The sequence below is a fragment of the Amphiura filiformis genome, chromosome 11 (genome assembly GCF_039555335.1).
Source record: "Amphiura filiformis chromosome 11, Afil_fr2py, whole genome shotgun sequence".
Classification (NCBI taxonomy): domain Eukaryota; kingdom Metazoa; phylum Echinodermata; class Ophiuroidea; order Amphilepidida; family Amphiuridae; genus Amphiura; species Amphiura filiformis.
In genome coordinates, this window is record NC_092638.1 from 54,371,299 (window position 1) to 54,394,027 (window position 22,729).

At 36.2% G+C, this 22,729-nt stretch overlaps 1 protein-coding gene across 1 annotated transcript in view; it reads left to right on the plus strand.

The window, feature by feature from the left end:
• Positions 1-22,729, plus strand: part of LOC140165012 (uncharacterized) — a 71,964-nt gene that overhangs the window by 30,713 nt on the left and 18,522 nt on the right. Inside the window, exons 9-21 of the mRNA XM_072188423.1 lie at positions 347-445; positions 651-740; positions 1,088-1,192; positions 2,290-2,406; positions 3,512-3,613; positions 4,045-4,158; positions 5,517-5,627; positions 12,463-12,561; positions 14,009-14,143; positions 15,803-15,901; positions 18,180-18,281; positions 20,152-20,247; positions 21,165-21,260. Of these exons, the coding sequence (XP_072044524.1) occupies positions 347-445; positions 651-740; positions 1,088-1,192; positions 2,290-2,406; positions 3,512-3,613; positions 4,045-4,158; positions 5,517-5,627; positions 12,463-12,561; positions 14,009-14,143; positions 15,803-15,901; positions 18,180-18,281; positions 20,152-20,247; positions 21,165-21,260 (1,365 nt within the window). The remainder of the gene's footprint in view (positions 1-346; positions 446-650; positions 741-1,087; positions 1,193-2,289; positions 2,407-3,511; positions 3,614-4,044; positions 4,159-5,516; positions 5,628-12,462; positions 12,562-14,008; positions 14,144-15,802; positions 15,902-18,179; positions 18,282-20,151; positions 20,248-21,164; positions 21,261-22,729) is intronic.

Here is a 22,729-nt window from a genome sequence, read left to right on the forward strand (position 1 = left end):
TGATGGCCAGAGCTTCACATTTATCAATACTGCCGTTTTCTTCTCATAGAACTCCACATAAAACTGCCAAAATATAGCCAGTGATGGGGTTTCTTTTACTTTACCTTATTATATTTTACTTAAACTTATTATTTTTGGCTTAAAATGGAAAGGAATATTTCCTGACAGTTTTTAAATTTTTAGTAATTAAAATTACTAAAATTATTCCAGCATTTTGAGAAACAAAATTAAAAATGGATGGAAATCGTTCATTATGGCTTTAATATGCCTATTGATTAGTATAGCTATACTTATGAGTCCTCTTGTGAATACATATTACAATTTTGTTTACATTTGTTTCAAATAGGATGGTGAGACTACCTTGTTTTATGCAGTGCGAGGAGACAATGCCGCTATATGTCGAGACCTTCTTTATCGAGGTGCTGAAGTCAACATTTTAAACAAGGTAGCAAAGACAATTAGAACTAACAACTGCCATCAAATTCCAAGTCCTGTTTTTCTTGATGAATTATCTTATTTGTCTTGCCTGCACAAATTAATGTTCATGGGGACACAAACTGCTTGAATTTTTGGGGACTTTTTATTTTATACTTACCAAACGGGAGGATGTATGGGCCTGACAGTGATACAAATCTTTGTTTTATTTTAAGGATGGGAAAAATGTTCTGTTCTTTGTGAGGAGTGTGGAAGTATGCAAAGTTCTGCTAGAATTCAATGCTGATGCTACAGTGATTGATAAGGTAGGTTAATTTCTTTTATTGAAACAAATTAACCTTCAGTGAATTCTCCTTTGAGGTTTTTTTTTCGAAAACTGCTTTAGAAAAAAAAAAATTTCACATTCAGTTCACAGATAATCAAGAATATATAGCCTATGTCATACAAAATATTTGCATGAAGAATTTCAGAAAATAATTGTTAATAAGTGTTTGGGATAATATTTCTTCTGACCATGTTCACTTCCAGTTGAAAATAAATAGCTCATTACAATAGCGTGAACTGGCTTGATCCAACCAAACTGGCTATGGATCATCACGCATGCAGGAAAGACTTATGAAATAACCCAGTAGCTATATTGTTTTTTTTTCAGGATGGAGAAAATGTTCTGGTGCATGCAATCGAGACACACAGCATATCTTCAACTGTAGTAGAAGTTCTTGCAGAATCAGGAGCAGATGTCAACAATATTACCAAGGTATATGCTTTGGAAAAAATTATAACATGTGACTTATTAATGATTCTTTGTAATGACAGTACAAATTTGGTTGTTTAGTGTGTGATGCACCACGCATTGCCCCTGTGTGATTATGCTGGGGCTTTCGAAAATCTTTCAAAATTAAGCCCCATGCAATTGCAGTCATTTGGTCAACCATTTTACATTATTATTGGTTATTGTTTAATAGACTAGAGCCTAGAGGGTATGAGGTGCAGACTCTCTTCTCTTCCCTCCCTCCCTCCCTCCTCCCTCTCCTCCCTCCCTCCCTCTCCCTCGCCTCGCCCCGCCCGCCCCTCCCTCCCCTCCCTCCCCTCCCCTCCCGCTCCTCTCCTCTCCTCTCCTCTCTCTCTCCTCCTCTCCTCTCCTCTCCTCTCCGCTCCTCTCCTCTCCTCTCCGCTCCGCTCCTCTCCGCTACATTCCAGATGTTAAATCTACATCATATACAAAATTTGAGGAAAAATGAACGAGTCCGTTTTATTTGAGGGCCATTTGTCTATAACTGATCTTTACATGTAGCCCTATGGAGAGAGTGCCCGTTGAGGGCGCTATAACCCCCATTTTAGGAACAAAAATGTGCTTTTACAAAAACTGACCGTCATGTAATTTTCTAAAATTTTCAGAGTATGTAGTATGAACATGTAGAAATATAATCAAGTAGTTGACTTACCTGCTCTTCTCCAAAAAAAATACCTCAATGATAATGAAACCTAGGTGTCTCCTCTCCTCTCCTCTCCTCTCCTCTCCTCTCCTCTCGATCTCCTCTCCTCTCCTCTCTTATGTCTCTCTATCTCTCCTCTCCTCTCTCTCTCTTTTAGAGAGAGCTTCCCCTTCATGTAGGTAGCATCCTCAAAGATAGGAGGTCCACACTTGCCCAGCTGTTCCAACTTTTTCAAATGATTATTTGTTATTTTCTGAAAATTAGACAGGTTGAAAAAGATATATCGCTCCAAACAAACAACTAAAGTGTGATAGACTTTTGAAAAGTTTATTATTCATTTGCTTTCTTTATGATGTTTTCGCTGAATCGAATGAAAACTGCATGAAATCAATTTGTTCTATCTTTTTCTATCCTCTAGGACGGCAATAGCTTACTACATCTTTGGGTGAATAAATACAGTGGAAGTGAAGATGAGTGCAAGAAATGTTTTTCCTTAACAAAGGGATCCAATCTGAATCTTGAAGTTCGGGACAAGGTGCGTAGAATCTCCATTTTGGCACTTTAGTAGCATTTTAATCAAGTTATAAAATATCGCAAGTTCTTGTTCTTCCTCTAGTCCCAAGGAGTAAAAGATCATGTATCTCTAATGCCTATAGTACATACATTGCATAAGTTGCAGGTAACCAGTATTTCAAAAAAGGGTGTAGCTTTGAATTGATGTGATGGGATTCAATTTTATTCAATATTTATGCTTACCAACAGATCATTCTACGATTTCATGATTTAACTTGCCATCCAATATAAATGCAGTCAGAGAAGGTATTGAGAAAAACCTGCATGTGAAATGTTCCAAAGGTTATTCAATCAAAAGAAATTGATTGCCTGACCGAGCACTAATTGCGAGGTCATTAATAACTCACAATGATTCCTGACGTGCTCACATTATACTCTGAACAGGGCCCATGATTCTAGAATTAGATGACTGACTTATCAAATATAGCAAACTTTTCATTTTTGTATTAAAGGGGTGTGACCTGATCGACAGCTGCATCTCCCCCCGGGGGAATGCACCCTTAATGGCGAATTTTCACCTAACCAAATTGCACCCCTTAATGGCGAAACACATGCAAAATCCTACCCTAAATGGCGTAGCACATGCAAAAACCATACACTAAATGGCGTCAACTTGGAAATATCTATATTGATACCCTAAGTGGCGTAAACAGGGAAATGAGCTAATTTGATACCCAAGGTGTCTTTTTGATGTTGCAGACATATAGATACTGAAGCAAACATGCACAAAAGTAACAAGAATCAATTAAAAAGTGGGGATTTTGATCAAATGAGTGCAAACTCACTCAAACAATAATATTACTAACCCTAAACGTCTAAGGATTTGGCTGAAAAAGGACCCTAAATGGCGATGCCTTCTAAAAAAGTACCCCTTTTTCAAAAAGACATCGACGCCGCTGTGTGGTGAAAAACATACCCTTTTAGACGCTTTTCTTGGACACGGGTGCGTAGCAAGTCAAGTAGTGAGTGACCCCCGGGCATCTCCCATTTTTCTTCATAAAAACTGAGATTTTGGTAAAATACTCTCCTGCAATGACACCACAATTCCTTTTTTATTCTTTATGCAGGATGGTCTGACACCTTTACATGTTGCTGTAAAACAAAAGAAATTGCCACTTGTTTCAGCACTGCTAGAATTTGGAGCTGATATTCATGCTACTGATACCAAGGTATTATAACGTGGACTTCAAAATAACTGAAGCCTTAAAAGGAGCCAATTTCCTTTGTTGATATATTTGAATCAGTTTAAAAAAAAACAGAATGATTTTTAATTTATGTACTAAAATTAAAAGAACTGCTTTTTAGCGGGAATTTATAAAAGTTATGCAGCTGAAGTTGTATGGTACAAACAAGCTGATGTTCTTTTGGTCACTCCTCCTATGTCTCTACCCTTAAAGCAATGAAAGTTTAACATAAAATATTACGTTACTTTTGTTTTTGTTGTTGTTGTTGTTGTTGTTGTTGTTGTTGTTGTTGTTACTGTTGTTGTTGTTGTTGTTGTTGATGTTGTTGTTGTTGTTGTTGTTGTTGATGATCAAATATATTGCGACAAGGAAATTATATTCAATTAAAACAAAAATGTGTTCTTGATTTATCTTAGAATGGGTACACTTCTTTACATTATGCTGTTCTGGATTGGTCACAGACATCGACTAGTGAACCACTTGTGCGCTTCTTAGTAGAACATCATGCTAATAAGCATGCTAAAGATAAGGTAATTATTTGACTTTGAAAAGTAATACTAAATAGTGAAGATTCAACTGCAAAAGCAATCTGTAGATATTTTGATAAAAGGAGTATCATCCTCTTTTTATGACATTTTTCAGTAGATATCCCTGAACAAAGCTTATTTCCAAAATTTCAGGTGATTCCGATTTTGCATTTGTAAGTTATGCATGATTATGTGTATTACATTCCTCTGTAGGCAATGTGTTGTAATTTCGTTCCAGAACGTAATTCAAATTTCCCCAATGTTTTTGTTAAAGGAATTAATCTGCAAGAAATTTTATGTGCATACACATCATGTAGCCATAGGTTTCCAGTGGTATAAAAATCTCAACTTTTTTTGAGAAAAGTGGGGGGATGATGCTGTGGATCACGAAATGCCCTTTTAAAGAAAAGACATCTTAATTATATTAATATTAGTCAGTATATCTGAAGTGTCCACAACATTTTCACAAAGCTTTGAAATCCATTGTTTACTGAAAAGAAATTAATACCCGCATAGAAAACCAACTTATCCAATAGAGTAAGACTTATATGCAATATTAATTATTTTGATAACATTACCATAATTTTCTGCTGTTTTAGGGTACACAACCAAATTATGTGTTAGGGTATTCAGTGTATCACACAGAATTTATCAATACGAATAAATCAATTCAAGGTTAACACTTCTGAAGGTCGCCTTATTGTACTATTCAGCTTGTAGAAAGGATTGAAATATGGGAAAGGAAACATTAGAATGGAAGAACTGTATCTTTTCCAGTTCTGATGCAAAATTTTGTGAATTTTTTATAAGTTTGTGCATTTATTATTTAAACAATCATAAATAGGCCATAGTTATCTCATGTTTGCTTCATAAAACAATGCAAACTTGCTCTATAAATGGAATATCCACATCGTTGTCTGCTGGTGACGTGCATGTATGTTACCCATGGTTTGTGCATTTCACTCACATGATAATATAAATATCTATGTACTTTTAACCTACCTTCATTTTAAATGTCCTTACCAGATTGCTTATATCTTTGCTATATTTTCAGTTGCTAGCTTCTGTTTGCTTTTTTTCAAAAATACACATATATCTTAGAATGAATTTTAACGGTGTAGCACATCACTGATAGTACATATGAGAAAGAATTTTTTAACACAGGTCTCCGCATACATAAATGACTAAATGACAGCCAGTGAAAAAATTATTTCACTAACCATCCAGGATTTGAACCTGGCACTTTTGGATCGCTGGACCGATTCTCTACTGAGCTAATGAGTCTGATAATTATCTATAGACCTTAAGTTTGATGTTTGGCCTATCACTGATAATACCTTTAAATAAATATTTCTTTAAAGGAAGGGAATACTGCTGTACATCTCTGCTTGGAAAAAGTTCAGGACTACAGATCATCGGAAGCCTTTTATGCACTACATTCATTAGGGTTTGACTTCTCTGACACAAACAATGTAAGTCAAATTTAATCTAATATCAAAGTACTAGTAGTCTAGTAGTAGGGATGACCAATGAACCATCAACTTGTTTAGAACACTCCCATAGACATGCAGGGAGCTCAACTGTACACTGCTTGCACAGGCATTTCTAAACTGAGCTTATTCTTTTATTTTTCAATATTTTTCTGTAAAAATTGGGGAAGTTAAAGCCTTAATGTACGATTTCCGTTAATTTTGTTATTCTTTATTCAAAATGTTGAAATAATATTAGTAATAACTGCCGGGAAGGGTTACTGTCCATTTTAAGTTGAAATAACAAGGTAAGGTGAAATAAATCCCACTGGTTATTTTGGCCATTTAACATGCAGTTCTATGGGTGGACATATTATTATAATTTTTTAAATTATGATAATATGTCGAACTTTGCTCTGTTGACCTACAAAGACAACACATTTGGCTGATTCCATTTAGGTGCAAGTTGGGACATATGTGTAAACATTACAAATATTCAAAAAAATCAGGTTTTAAAAAAATTAACCAATTTCATATTATAAGATCGTACATTAAGGCTTTAATGCCAATTATATTTTGTAACTATCTTGCAAATTACAACAACATAACTTATTTTGTTTTCCTGATAGTGCGAGTCAAAATTGGTCCATTGCCACAGTGCGCTTAATTGCCAGTGGCTGAGTTCAGCACTGCTCAAGAATGGCACAAAATATTCAGATCAATAAGATCAGCTGAAAACCTTGGCCTACTGAGCTGTAATTTGGTTGCCAGTAATACCTCTATCATACCCTCTGTAAAAAGGTTAAAAATTGAACAAGTAGATCTCGAAGTTACAAATTAAATCACCAGCTTCCCTTTGGAATTTCCATACTCCTTCGAATCGGGAGGGCTGGTTAGTGTAGTGGTCTTCTCACTCGCTGCTCACCACTGTGGCCCGGGTTCAATTCCCAGCGGCGCCACATGTGAGTTTGGTTGCTGATCCATGCTCGTCCTCGCAGGTTTTTCTCCGGTGCTCGGTTTTCCTCCTGCATCTAAAATCGGACCTCTTCCCATATCCCTGTCCCGTCATATCCGGATGGCGTCCCTTAAATTTAGTAGCCTCTGAGCACTATTGGGATTAGCCTGGCTTCGGCCGAATGTTATAAATAAAAAAAAGAATCATGTTAAGAAGACACCTTTCTGAACATAAATGTGAAGTTTCGTGCTCATTCGATGTATTTTTCACCTGATCTCAACCCTAAACGTTTTCTTATATTTAGGCCTATATCATCTACAACTTGCTGCTGGCTATACCTTGTTTAGGACTTTCAAAAGAAGTACCTGAATGTGCAACCATAACTGTTTCAAAATAGCCCCCGAAAGTCATGCAGGTAACTCCGAGGTCATGCATTGAATTAGTTTGAATGAGGAATACTACGGGAACCAGCGCCTTTTGTCATACATGAGTGGATAAGTGGATAACCTCTATTGTTGAGAATGAGTCAATGACCTTCAATGGCACTTAAGATTTTATTTGCATACACCTACTAATTGGTCATATTAAATCCAATAACATTGAAATTTTTGGTTGTGAAAAAAAAGTTCACCTGGACTTAGTGCAATTTTGATTTTATGCCATATCGGCCATCTTGGATGATTTTTGGCAAATGTTCTCTAAATGCACGCTTTCAATGCCTCGGTTTGAAAAAATAATTTATGCCATTGACTAGTAAAGTGCCATTTCATAAGAAACCCCCTTGATACTTTCACAATATGCTTGTTTCATGTTTGCATATAATGTTAAAATAAAGAAATATATGACCTTGACCTTGACCTAAGGCGTCGGCACGGGTGGATCACTCTGCCTTGCCATCTGTGTCATGATGCTTTGCCAGGTTGTTCTTTGTGTTGCTATAGCCTTCTAGCTTCTACCAGGGATGTCAAGTTAATGGTTGAGGAGTCTGTCTTGATGCAATCCATCCATCTCTTTGCGGGTCTTCCTTTTGGTCGTTGTGGAAGTATATGCTTGCTTCCAGGAGGATTTTTGGATACCTTGTGTTAGGCATTCTTTGGATGTGTCCAAAGAATCGCAGTCGTTTCTGAGTTACTCTGTTTAAGATGGTGTGGTTCATATCTATATAGTGATTGACGGATGGTTGAGTTTCTAATTTTGTCTAGTCGAGATACTCCCAGGATGTTTCTCAGACACATCATCTCAAAGACAAGCAGACGATTCTCATCTTCCTTTTTCAAGGTCCAGGTTTCTGCCCCATATAGCAGGATGGAGAGAACAAGTACTTTATACAGTTCGACTTTGGTTGAGCGGCGAATATCCTTTGCATTCCAGATTGGCTGTAGTCTTTGAACCGCACCTAGCTCTTTTCCCATTCTGTGTTTGACATCCTCCTTACATGTTCCTTTGCCAGATATTTTGCCCCCGAGGTAGATGAACAAAGAAATATATAAAGGTTAATATATGCTTATGCCAATTTTGCTCCCAATTGCTATTTTTGGACTTTGTCATTTTATTTTATTCCAATGACCGGTCAGAATGGGAAACTTTGAAAATTCATAATTCGAAAAGTTTTTGACCGATTTTGGCCATTTAACCACCAGAATACTTCTGTTGATGAGTTCTATCCAGAAAACAATCTTTTGTAGCAATAGGGGCAACATGAAATTTTGATGGTTATTCCTACTAGTAGTATGACAGTAAGTCAAACAAATGTTCATTTCTGCCATTCTTTTTTTGTCTCCTTGCTTTCTTGACGAGCCATCGTGATCACGCTAAGTGGACGGTGTATTTTGCTTCATTTTTTTTTTTTTTTTGATGGTGCTTTTTTATGCTAAGGTTATTTCTGTGTGCGATATGTGCTTTTAAAATTGAGTTCTAACTTTCTTAAAAGTTATTTTTCAATCGATTGCACTCCATATTGGGTTGAAATGAGGTGGGAAAAGTAGTTATTTTATGAAAGAAAAGTCCGAAATCGTCATAAGAAACGAGCAATTTCAATCGCTTTGCTTGGTTCCCTGTGTGTGCTAGAGGTTATTTTGGTCTGTATAATTTAAGTTGTGAGAAGATGACGGAAATAGACGGATTGCACTATTTTTCTTTGGCAAGTCAAGTGCACCTGTTATCTGAACACGGACCGAAAAGTCATGCAAGCTGTTCGTATTTCGTCACGCTCATAGTAGATTTAATTGTTAGAATATAGTTAAAAACAGTAAATTAAACCATATTGTGGACATGATTCTGAGGAAAAATTATATTTTCAATGGGATTTACCCTCTTCGCAAAATGGAAAATTTTTCGTATTTTTCTATAGCAAAAACAGTCTAAATAAATGATGTTCCACTTTGCCCAACAATTTTATACTTCAGAATATCAAAGATTAATATGTTTTCTCCTGAAAAACAACATAGTTTTTAGGCCAGGATTTCTTAAGAAATTCAAGACCACGGTTTATTTGATCGATGTTACATCGACTGTGCCGACCAATCTCGCCATTTTGACTGTTTATTTTGGTTTCACCACACAGGTCATGACCTTTACGGCGTATTGATTGATCATGTTGATTCTGATTGGACGGTCCCAAGGTCATCACAGTTATGAATGAATAATTCATAAGGGGGTGGCAGAAATAGAAAAGTTAAAATAAAATGTACAATGCATAATTATTGAAATAAAATGTGACTGAAATTAGTGGTTTCAGAAATCATTGATCATGTTGATTGAAAGTTGCCAAGTTTAATGTTTTGCTCTAGGCTGTGCAATATTAATCTAAGTTTTTGAGAGAAATCAAAAGGAATGTCAAGCAATCAATGACAGCCGGGGGAAATCACTTTTAAAAAATTCCCCAATCAAAAAAAGTTACAAAAAAATTAAAATAATTTGACCCGATTGCTTCCGAAATTAGTAACAACTGTCGTATGGGCATGTAACTGGGGTGGGTACAGTCAACATTTGGAGTCAAATTTTGGAAGGTCAATTCGGGGTCACCAGGGGTCATCTGAGGTCAAATTAGTAAAAACTATCGGATGGGTATGAAACTTGGTGGGTACCATCAACATTTATAGCCAAATTTTGTGAAGGTCATTTTGGGGTCACCAGAGGTCATCTGAGGTCAAGTTAGTAAAAACTGTCGGATGGACATGAAACTTGGTGGTTACAGTCAACATTTGGAGTCAAATTTTTGGAAGGTCATTTCGAGGTCACCAGGGGTCATCTGAGGTCAAATTAGTAAAAACTGTCGGATGGGCATGAAACTTGGTAGTTACAGTCAACATTTGGAGTCAAATTTTTGGAAGGTCATTTCAGGGTCACCAGGGGTCATCTGAGGTCAAATTATTAAAACTGTCGTATGGGCATGAAACTTGGAGGGTACAGTTAGAGCCAAATTTTGGGAAGGTCATTTCGGGGTCACCATGGGTCATTTGAGGTCAAATTAGTAAAAACTGTCGTATGGGCATGAAACTTGGTGGGTGCAGTCAACATTTAAAGCCAAATTTTGGGAAGGTCATTTTGGGGTCACCAGGGGTCATTTGAGGTCAAATTAGTAAAAACTCGTATGGGCATGAAACTTGGTGGGTACAGTCAACATTTAGAGCCAAATTTGGGGAAGGTCATTTCGGGGTCACCAGGGGTCATCTGAGGTCAAATTAGTAGAAACTGTCAAAAGGGCATGAAACTTGGTGGATACAATCAACATTTGGAGTCAAAATTTTTGAAAGCCATTTCAGGGTCACCAGGGGCCATCTGAGGTCAAATTAGTAAAAACTGTCGGATGGGCATGACATTTGGTGGTTACAGTCACCATTTAGAGCCCAATTTTTGGGAGGTCATTTCAGGGTCCCCTGAGGTCATCCAGGGGTCATTTGAGGTCAAATTAGTAAAAACTGTTATATGTGCTTGAAACTTGTTTAGTACAGTCAACATTTAGAGTCACATTTTTGGAAAGTCATTTCAGGGTCACCATGGGCCATCTGAGGTCAAATTAGTAACAATTGTCGTATGGGCATGAAACTTGGTGGGTACCAGAATGGTCGTCTGCAGATCCGTCAGATAACGCTTTTTCAATGGGAAATGAACTTTGCTGCTTGGATGATGTCACAACGAGGTTAGCATTTATTCCGTATTGAAAAGCGTGTTCCGACGGATCTGCACTCGACAGCCCTCGTACAGTCAACATTTGGAGTAAAATTTGTGGACGGTCATTTTGGGTCACCAGGGGTCATCTAAGGTCAAATTAGTAAAAACTTTTGAACGGGCATGAAACTTTGTGGATACAGTCAACATTTATAGCCAAATTTTGGGAAGGTCATTTTGGGGTCACCAGGGTTCATCTGAGGTCAAATTAGTAAAAACTGTCGTATGGGCATGAAACATGGTGATACCGTCAACATTTGGATTCAAATTTTTGGAAGGTCATTTTGGGGTCACCAGGGGTCATTTGAGGTCAAATTAGTAACAACTGTCGGATGGGCATGAAACTTGGTGGGGACAGTCAACATTTGGAGTCAAATTTTTGGAAGGTCTTTTTGGGGTCACTAGGGGTCATTTGAGATCAAATTAGTAAAAACTGTCGGATGAGCATTAAACTTGGTGGGTACAGTCAACATTTGGAGTTAAATTTTGGGAAGGTCATTTCAGGGTTACCTGAGGTTATCCAGGGGTCATTTAAAGTCAAATTAGTAAAAACTGTTATATGGGCATGAAACATGGTAGGTACAGTCAACATTTAGAGCCAAATGTTTGGAAGGTCATTCCAGGGTCACCATGGGTTATCTGAGGTCAATTTAGTAACAGCTGTCATATGGGTGTGAAACTGTGAGTACAGTCAACATTTGGAGTCAAATTTGTGGAAGGTCATTTCGGGCACCAGGGGTCATCTCGAGTCACCAGGGGTCATCTGAGGTCAAATTAGTAAAAACATTTGGACGGGCATGGGGCATGAAACTTGGTGGATGCAGTCAACATTTGCAGTCACATTTTTGGAAGGTCATTTTGGGGTCACCAGGGGTTATCTGAGGTCAAATGAGTAAAAACTGTTGGATAGGCATGAAACCTGGTGGGTACAGTCACTATTTAGAGCCAAAGTTTTGGAAGGCCATTTCAGGGTCACCTGGGGTCAACTGAGATCAAATTAGTATAAACTGTCGTATAGGTATTAAACTTGGTGGGTACAGTCACTAATTATAGCCAAAACCTTATTCAGACAACACTATTCTTTACATTGGCTTATGTATTTTGATACATTTTGATCACAGCTTCGGTCCATTTGGACCCATTTCTATCCAATTCCACCAGATTCGATTCATGTCGCTAAATAGTAATTCCCTAAATTGATTGATGTATTCTTGTATGCTCTGCAAATGAGATAGCTACCTACCAACCAGATGTACCCATTGAATGTGATCTGTCACATTACACAATCGACTCCAAGAACAATTACTTTCACTGTCACCAAAAAGCGCAGAGCCACAGCGCCATTGGTGCTCTTGTTCAAACATACGTCGCAGATAAGTCAGTACTATGCCTGAACATTATTAGCCATAATATTGTTTTCGACCTGACCTGTATTTTATACTTTGCACATACAGCACTTTTATAGCCTAATAAATATCTTACTAATTTTGACACTTCCAAGGTTTTCAATGTGGTAGATATAGAATGTGCTATATATCCATATGTGCAAATTAATTTATCCAAAAAGTAATAATATTGGCACATGCCATTATGTGAAATGGATAATGATCCAATTGACGCAAGTGCTATTGGAATTGCAGGAATAAAATTTTTATGCTTTTTTGCCACACATTTCTTGGTATTTACTTATACACAATGTTTCTTAAATAACAGGTTGGGAAAACAGCATGGCATTTGTTCTTAGAGACAAGCAATGCAAGTGCAGAAAAACTGGAAATGTTGGAGGAGTCACTGGTCAAATCGGTTGACAGTGTAAGTGTCTATATTGTCCATTTTAATTAATAAAAGGGATTTTACATTTATACAAACACCCATCCTGTACTATCTTGGTGCTTGTTTGTGAAGTTACATTACTAGCTGCATATCGAGAAGTCTTATTGAGGTGCCAATTAAGTTATTAACTATGCATGAGAGTATCTTTACCACCAACGATTGCTTAATAGATAGTCAATAAGCAGTCCATAAGCAGTCAAAAACAAATGACTGCCTGATGATCTAACAGTCAACAAGAAGTTGCTGGAAAATTAGGCAGTTTAAAGGCTTGTTACTTAGGCAGTCAAAGGTACACAGGCAGTCACATACAGGCAGTCAAAGAGTATAGATTGGAATGTCTTTATCAAATATTTAGGCCATCAATATATGAAGCTCTTAATAGGGAGTTAGATCAAATAAGCAGTCGGAAGCTAATTTGCATACGTGTCACATGATCACCAACTGCCATTCCAAATTTGCTGTTGGATTCAATAAGCTGTACTAAAGATGGTGGATGTTTTGGTCTCTTTTAACACATATCAGTGAAGTGACTAACAGTTTTGAGTTGAACAAATCCTCAGGTTCCCTGGACTCAATACTGTCAGTCTACAGGTCCAGAGGCCCGGGGAGTTTCAATTTGAGGTCTAGGGAACTGATCGGCCGACCAAAAGGGGGTCTAGGGCAGATGCGTATACAGAACTTCAGCAACTGGGGGCGCAAATTTCTTAATGAGCTAAGAAATGATCATAAAACGTATATATAACATATTAAAGCATGCATACATTTGTTTTTTTTAAAGCTGAAATGGTCAAAATTTAATATGAGATCAATTTTGTCAAAATCACATGCACAGAGGCGTTTTACGTCTCTTTTTCTCCAATTTCTGTCTTTTTTTTTTGATACCTGGGGGGGGGCATCTTTTTTTTTATATCGGGGGGGGGGGCATGCGCCTGTTTAAAAAGGGCTGTATACGCTACTGGTCTAGGGAACTGATCGGCCAGTCAAAAAAGGAAATGGGGGTCTTGGGAACAGATCAGGGTAAGTTTAATTTTGTTGCATTTTTGCCACAGAATTTCGAAAGAATCGGTTTCAATTCCTGTCAACAATTGTTCATTGTATATCATGATTCAGGAAAACTATTTTAATCCAAAAAAGCAAAATGTATCGCAGCATATGGCCTAGATCATTTACTCGAGGCAGAATATTGCGCCCAGAATTTTCGAGTTGAATCCAGATCTTAATTGGGATAATTACCATGTAGGCCTACTTAAGTCACCTACTGAATAGCAGCAGTACTAAAAGCAAACCCATCTAAAATGTTTTTCCTTCTCAAAATATTGTTGCAAAGAAAATGTGTGATGTCATGTTACCATCGTCATCACCAAAGATTTAAAGAAAAACCTGTATCATGTGAAAGAATATTCCTTATTTTCTATACTTTTGCTAGAACAACAACACACTCTTACATAGCCTTTGTGCTGCAAGACCAGGACCTGATCGATATGGATATGATAAAAACAATGAAACAAAAGCTTTGAAGATTTTATTGGAGAAAGGAGCAAATATATCACTGAAAAATAAGGTAGATATTCATTGGGTGCACACATGCACAAAAAAATATATTTCTGTACCAATTCTCTAGTTAATTGAGCTTTATAGTCATAAGCCATGTACCGTTATGCAGCACTTGCAAGGGGTAAACAAGGACTGCTGGCAGCTAGTGCAGGTATCTATAACCATGTATACTCATGCACAATCCTATGGTTTTTGACGAAAAAGCTACATGGCAGACTAGTTTTTATGCCTCCACCGCGAGGCATACTGTTTTTGCAATGTCCGTGCTTCCGTCCGTCCGGATGCTGTATCTCAGGCATGGATGGGCAAATTGACTTCAGATTTTCAGGCCATAGGTGGGTCATGGTCAGAAACTCTTTGCTACTTTTTTTTTGGATGTGGTTCAAGGTCATTTGAGGTCAAACAAGGTTAACTTGTAAATTTGGTCTCATTCCAATTATCCTATTTCAACCATTATTATGAATTGAATCCAAGTGTGTAAAAATATTGGATCCAAAACATAATCCCAGCAAACACAAAACGTTTTCGACATCATTCGGAAAAGGTTATAAAAGGTTGTCAGAAAACGTTTAAATGTCGGGTTATATAAAGGGTATATTAAGAGTATAAAACGTTTTAACCTTAGAAAACATTTTTTGATTAATCTTCTGCTCAGCAAACAAAAATGATTTACAGAAAGCGTTTAAATGTTGGGTTATATAAAGGGTATTAAAACGTTTTAATAACATTCCAAAAACATTCTTGAAAACATGATACAAAACATTCTAAACAGAATGTTATAAAAAAAAAAAAAAAATATTTTGCGAAAAATGTTTGCCCAAAATATTTTCAATAACGTTTTAAAAACGTTTGCATGACCTTTATATAACCCGACATTTAAATGTTATTAAAAGGTTTTGAAAAAACATTTTAAGAACATTTTGTGTTTGCTGGGTTCAAATATTTTAACAAAATGTTATTTAAGTATTGACACAATATTTGGCAAAAATGTTTGCAAAAATAGTTTACAATAACATTTTTTGAAAACATTTAAAAATATTGTTGTAGTGTGTTTTCATACAAAACGTTTTAAAATGTTATTATGACCTTTATATAACCCGACATTTTAATGTTATTAAAACGTTTTTACCTAAACCAAAAGCCAAAATATAACTTATTTAAAACGTTTTTAAAACGTTTTTGTGTTTGCTGGGATAAGGATAAAATTGGATGCTTTACGCCCAATATTTATTGGTCGGGCCCATAGCTCGACCAATAAATATGGGCTCAATCGATCCAATTTTATATCAAACTTAGGGAACCCTCATATATTTGGTGGTGATTAAAGTTCATATACTGATGTCAAAGGTCATTTGAGGTCAACCTGAGGAGGGTCATCAGGGGTCATTTCACTCTGCAAGTCTGCATGGTGTTCACAACCCATATCTTCAGATGACCTATTTGGGACTGCTATTTCTATTTTTTTTACTTTTGTTACCAAAAGTGATCGCGAAAGCAGGTGGTGGCGAAAGCAGGTGCGACTTGTGGTTTTAAAAATGTTATTTAAACGAGTTATACCCTATTTACCCAATATTTATCCCAGCATTTAAACAGTAAAAACATTTTGTGTTTACTGGGTATTCCTTCACATGGTAAGACTAATATATTGTTTAATTTCTCAATACAGGATGGTGAAACACCCTTGCATGTAGCCTCAAGAAATGGAAAATCTAGGATTTGCAAGAACCTTATACAAGCAGGTGCTGATGTATTAGCAGAGTCAGAGGTTGGCATGGTCACTTATATATGTATAGGGTGGTTTCAACCCATCATTAATTAAGAAATAAAGGGTCAGGTAGTATCGTTTACAGGGGCATAGCCATTTTTTTTTTTTGGTGGGGGGCAAAATAAAATTTCGGGGGCACAGACGGAAAAAAATTACAGTTGCATCATACAATACATGCTTTATTGGGACGATGTGTGCGCATAGCGCGGAAAACAGACTTGGTATTTTACATTATTTTTGGCCATTATCAGGATGGAAATGGCTTTATCTTTACAATGTGCGCGCGTAGTGTGCAAACATTTTGTATTTTACACTATTTTGGCCCTTAATCGGGCTGAATTTTGGTAGAAAAGGGGCTCCTTGCCCCTTTTCTTTTCCTTTGCCCTCCTGATTTTTTCTTTCATTTTTTGTCAGAGGGGCACTTTTTTCTTTCATTTTTGGTCAGGGGGCACTCTGCCCCACCTATCCCCCCTCCGCTGGCTACGCTACATGATCGTTTACACCTTAATGTGTCTGAGGCAATATGTACAAGACTTATAGAATCAGAATCATTGATATTTACCTCACATAGGGTACTATAAATGAAAACAATATAGGAACACTACACAAATACATAAAACAAGTTAATATTTACAGTTTGGACAAAAATGGTCTAGAGCGACGTTAAGACAGCATTAATATATAGGGTACAAAAGAAACAGTTGTATTTGAACACGATGGTGACAACAATATCAGATCAGAAAAGCAAAGGTAAGTTTCTACGATTTTCCATCACTTTTTAATCTTAAATATGTAGGGTGTATTTACTTTATGTGCATGTTAGGACATTAATCAATACTCCACATACAAGGTCATTTACAAAATGTGAGGACATTTTAGTGTGCAAAGCTAGCTTTATTCCATATATTAAAACATTAATTATTTAACCCTGATGGCTGTCCAAAATAGTGGACCAATATAACATACCCTGATTGCATGTGACCTTTATGCTCATTACTATAGAATAAATCTAGCTTTATTCCATATATTAAAACATTAATTATTTAACCATGATTGCTGTCCAAAATAGTGAACCAAAATAACATACCCTGATTGCATGTGACCTTTATGCTCATTACTATAGAATAAATCTAGCTTTATTCCATATATTAAAACATTAATTATTTAACCATGATTGCTGTCCAAAATAGTGAACCAATATAACATACCCTGATTGCATGTGACCTTTATGCTCATTACTATAGAATAAATCTAGCTTTATTCCATATATTAAAACATTAATTATTTAACCATGATTGCTGTCCAAAATAGTGAACCAAAATAACATACCCTGATTGCATGTGACCTTTATGCTCATTACTACAGAATAAATCTAGCTTTATTCCATATATTAAAACATTAATTATTTAACCATGATTGCTGTCCAAAATAGTGAACCAATATAACATACCCTGATTGCATGTGACCTTTATGCTCATTACTATAGAACAAATCTAGCTTTATTCCATATATTAAAACATAATTATTTAACCATGATTGCTGTCCAAAATAGTGAACCAAAATAACATACCCTGATTGCATGTGACCTTTATGCTCATTACTATAGAATAAAGCTAGCTTTATTCCATATATTAAAACATTAATTATTTAACCCTGATGGCTGTCCAAAATAGTGAACCAAAATAACATACCCTGATTGCATGTGACCTTTATGCTCATTACTATAGAATAAAGCTAGCTTTATTCCATATATTAAAACATAATTATTTAACCATGATGGCTGTCCAAAATAATGAACCAAAATAACATACCTGATTGAATATGATTGAGTAAAAATCTGTTAAATGAATATTAAAGTTGTTTAACCCTGATGGCTGTCCAAGTGAACTTAAATAACATACTCTGATTGCATGCGAACTTTACTTGAAATTTTAAAATCTATCAATAATAGAACAATAACAGAATACTTTGGTTGTTATAGTAAGAAAACATATCATATTTGCTGGTGTGGTTGATATGTTGGGCTAAATGCTTCACTGCAGAGAGCTATGCATGTATTGTACATGTATGTGCATTCGATAAATACCTCTTCCGTGCAGGTATCAAATATGCCAAATAAAAAGTTTGCAGTGGGCCTTACAGCATTATGCACACTGTGAATATCATCCAACTTGCTATGATATTTTTTTTAATGAGAAAGGGTTCTCTCCCTGTCAGAAACCTATAAGAATTTTAACTTTGTTTTTGTTCATTGTTGTATTTACTGTTTTGGCATTAGACTGGAGACACGCCTTTGCACCTTGCAGGTTTTGCGAGAGATGGTGGCACCATTATAGAATTGTTGATTGAAGGTGGTGCAGATGTACTGGCAGAAAACAAGGTATCTAAAATGCATTTTAAACTTATTCATTACATTTCTACATGCATACTGAATTATACGGCCTATGGCATACAAGAATACTGTATGGGCACACTACAGTTTGACTATGGCAAATTTGCACCCTTCTTTTTCTTGTAATCAATATTTCTTCTCATCTGTATTTTATGTTGACAGGTATTTTAGTGATTAAGTGACTACAGACTTTTTATTATATGTATAATATTTGATGTAACAAATTTAGTCCCATTCTATTTCCAGTAATGTTTTAAGTTCTAACGAATGTTTGATGACGTAAATTCGATAATATATTTCTACCAGGTATTATACGTAACATATTATCAATTATACGACATCATCAAACATTTGTTAGATCTGAAACATTACTGGAAATAGAATGGGAATAGATACTCGGGAGTTTGTAGCGGCCCTAAGGGTTCCCACTTTTTCTAATTATGCAAGAAGCAAATCTTTTGTCCATTCTAAGTAATGGGACATTTTTTAGTGTTTGATAAACATCTCAAAAAAAGTAACTAACCCCCCTCAAATAATGACCATTATTCAAAAACAGGCGATTGTATTACAAAAAAAATTGGCACAAAATATATTTCCCAGTGCAAAACGTGCACTTTCATGTGAAATAAACAATTTTGGGTTCAATTGATAAAAGAAAAAAATAGCAGCCGCCGAGAGGGTTTGAGAGTTTGTCTGCCGTGTGAAAGGCGAGAACTCTACCGCTGGACTAACCAGTCAATAATACATGTACATGTACTAACTAAATGTATAATTCATAATTCATATGTTCATGAAGGTTCATCTGTGCTGGTATAGATCAGATACATGTCATGTAAAACCTTTGATCCAATCACAAGGAATTAATTCCTACCTCGGAATTTTCAGATGGTACTCCATCATTCATCAGCGAGTGAGTGACTGTATCAGGTCAGGATCTTTTTGACCTATGACCTGATTGTTTATCACATCCATGTGTAACCCTTTGCCAATCTTGAGCGGTTTCCCTTCCGTCAAAAATATCACAACCTGATACAGTCACTCACTCGCTGATGAAAGATGGAGTACCATCTGCAAATTCCGAGGTAGGAATTAAGCCCTTGTGTTTGAATCAAAAGTTTAAATCAAAATCATGCTATTCATATATTAACATTCAAAAACAGTCCTTAGAATGGAGAAATATTGTTTCATAGCATACTACATATATTTACAACTATTTCTGCAAATTTAATGTTTATGTGCCGACCAATGACAAAATCAAGTCAACCATAGCTCCCCCATCCTTCCCCCTTTAACAGTGAAAAGCTCAGAAGCAATTCATGTGTTAGATAGGGATAGTTTATAGTAAACATGGTACAATTCTGGTTTACCCGGGGTCACTCCCATTGTGGCCTGTACACCATCCGCGATAATCAACTTTTGAAAAGCACCCTATGGCTAAAACGATACCCTAAACAGGGATTTTATTCCTTCCATCAAATTTCATACCCTAAATTTCATTTCATGTATTAGCAATTGCAATTTTGCTACCCTTTTTCCAATTTTACATGTTTTTGACACCCTAAACACGATACATGTGTATCATGCCTACCCACGAAAAACTACCCTTTTTACGCGTTTTCATTATCGCGGATGGTGTACAGGCCACAATGGGAGTGACCCCCCGGGGGTTTACCCTGCGCACCCAGTGTTTTAGGTACAATTCTGGTTTACTCTGCACACTGTATTTTAGGGTCAGTATTAAAGTTAGGGTTATACATGTTGTGTTCAGGATATACCAGAATTATTCCGCAAACATAATATTGAAGTCAAACTCGCTGTTAAATATTAAATCTTATTTTTTGTTCATTTTATTAAAAAGAAATTCCAAACACCATTTCATAGTTTGTCAGGAAAAGAGCATGGATTAGCAGTTGCCTTGTTGGACAAAGGTGTTTTTATTAATGCACAGGATATTGTAAGTATATCAGTAAAGAATTATGAGCATGTTGTAAATATCTTATAATGTAATTAAGAAATAAAGGGTAATGCATTATCCTTTACACACAAATAATGTGTCCGAGGCAGTAAAAACGTAAATAATGGGTGAGGCCCAGCCAAACCCATTATTTAAACGTTTTTACTGCCGAGGACACATTATTACGTAAAGGATATGCTGCACCCTTTATTTCTATTCTATTATCACAAAATAGTGCGATTTAAACAGAAAATATCACATTTTTTGCCCAAATATTTCAAGTTGTTTATCTCAAGGTGGAGCGCCTACGCGTAGCCAAAGCGTAAGTGGTAGCGAGTATTGCAGAACGCGTAACAAAGCGTAATGCTTTGCGTAGAATGTGTAACGACGCTAATATACTGCATCACGCTTTGTTGTGCGCTGTGATGCGAGAAGAACATAAAGTTCGTTGCCCTGGTCACTTTATTGCTAATTAATGGTCTTTCACGTGACGCGTTTCAACAAATCACAGTGCGCGATTTTGAATAATGGGTCGTGGGGGTAATAGAATTATAAATATAAGTGCTGGGATATCGCAAATAAAATATGAATGTCCAACAGAATAACAATTAATCTCTGAAAGGAAAGCTCAGACAAGCAGACGTAAATTGATGAGGAGTAATGTTTTCTGGTCAAAAGACCAAACCCCACATAGAACTACAGTATATTGCCGCTAAAAATGTGTCTTTACTGTGCTTGATGGCAATGATAAAATCATCTCTTAATTATATTTCTAAATTCTGTCACTTTTTCCTTTGGTAAATATAATAACATTGGTAAATTTTATCATGATGGTAATAATAAGTACATTTATGAACAGATTTTAAATATATTTAAGTCTAATATTCTCATGTCTGAAAATTGTAATTTCTTTCCAGAATGGGGATACAGCACTGCATATTTCACTGCGGAAAAGACGTGACACATACGATTTTATGCAAACAGAAGGAGTTAATGTTTGTGTTGTGAACAAGGTCAGTAATATTTGGTTTGGATTTATTGATTTGATTTATTGGGAAGCTAATATACAAAAGCAGAAAAAGGGCAAAATCATTGTGTAGATTCCATAGTAAACTAAATCACTTTAAAATGGGTCTCTGACAACCCTGTTGACAAAAAAGAACATATTTAAAAAACAAAAAACCCATACACAACAATTACTGATAAAGGTACAGTGGTCTACGCACTTTGGGTGAAAAAGAAAACAAACTAAAGAAGATTTTGTTGGAGAAGAGGCTCTTGATTGGACAATAGTCTTCTAATAGGCCTATAGCTTTTAAAATATCACAGTTAAGCTATATTTGAAGATTTGAAGCTGAGAATGCAACAAAAGTTCACATTCATAAAGGATATCATGCACTACCTGTTTTAATCTTGTATCTCTCAATTTTCAGTCTATTTATGAACCCATTGAAGATTATTTTTGTAGATAGACAAAAAGATCAGTCCAGCATGTGGGGGGGGGGGGGTGTAGGCACGTTTTGGCACCTATGTGTGGGAGACACCTCAAGTGTGAACCGCATAATTCTAGTTGTAAAATGGCACTATAACTAATCAAGAGGCGGGAAATATATTGAAGCAGAAGACATAATCTATAAATCAATGGCAAGCAGCGAGCAGACATTGTGAAGACCTTTGTTGGCGTAAGTCATGTTAAAAGTGCATTTTTCAGTGTGCGGGAGGGCAACTTTATGTCAAATAGAGTATGAGGGACGCACACCGTAGTTCTATAAATTAAAAAATAGACTTAACATAAATACATATACCGTAAACGTTCGCCTAATGGCGCTTTTGGATTCTTAGAAATGTGAGAGCGCCATCCTCGTAAAATCTCAACAGCATTAAGGATACGTGTATGTTAAATTGAGCAACCTGGACATAATGCCTCAGAAAAAAATATCGTGACATGACCCAATACTTTAGGTCACTAGGTTAGTTGGTTGAGCAGCAAATGTTTTGGGTTTTCTTCGGGTAGTCTTTCTCAAAGTGCCATTGGACTTAATTTGTAAATCGATTCATACGTTATACCTAACTTATTTTGGTAAATCTTTTTATAACATTGTAATTTCTTCATATGTTTTTAATATTCTTCAGTTCAAAATTACACCCTGCTATTGTCTGACAGTCGGTAGAGGATGCGCCTTGAATAGTGAATGGTACTTGTTCGAATCTTGATTTCTGCCCCCACTTTTATGTGAAGAAGGGTCAAGAAATGTTTTTGGATTTTGTCCCCATTTTACGAACGAATATTGTGATTTTTTTAAATTTAATTTAAATTTTCTAATTTTTTTTAGATAAATAGGCACTGCGAACAAACGGCAACAAAAACCGCTGACTAAATTTGCTCCACCTGCTACCAGTCTTCAAATCCTTTGTTTGGAGCCAGTCAATAAACGCAAGGCCTCTATAGCTATCATTGATTACTGGCTAGGATTCCAAAACA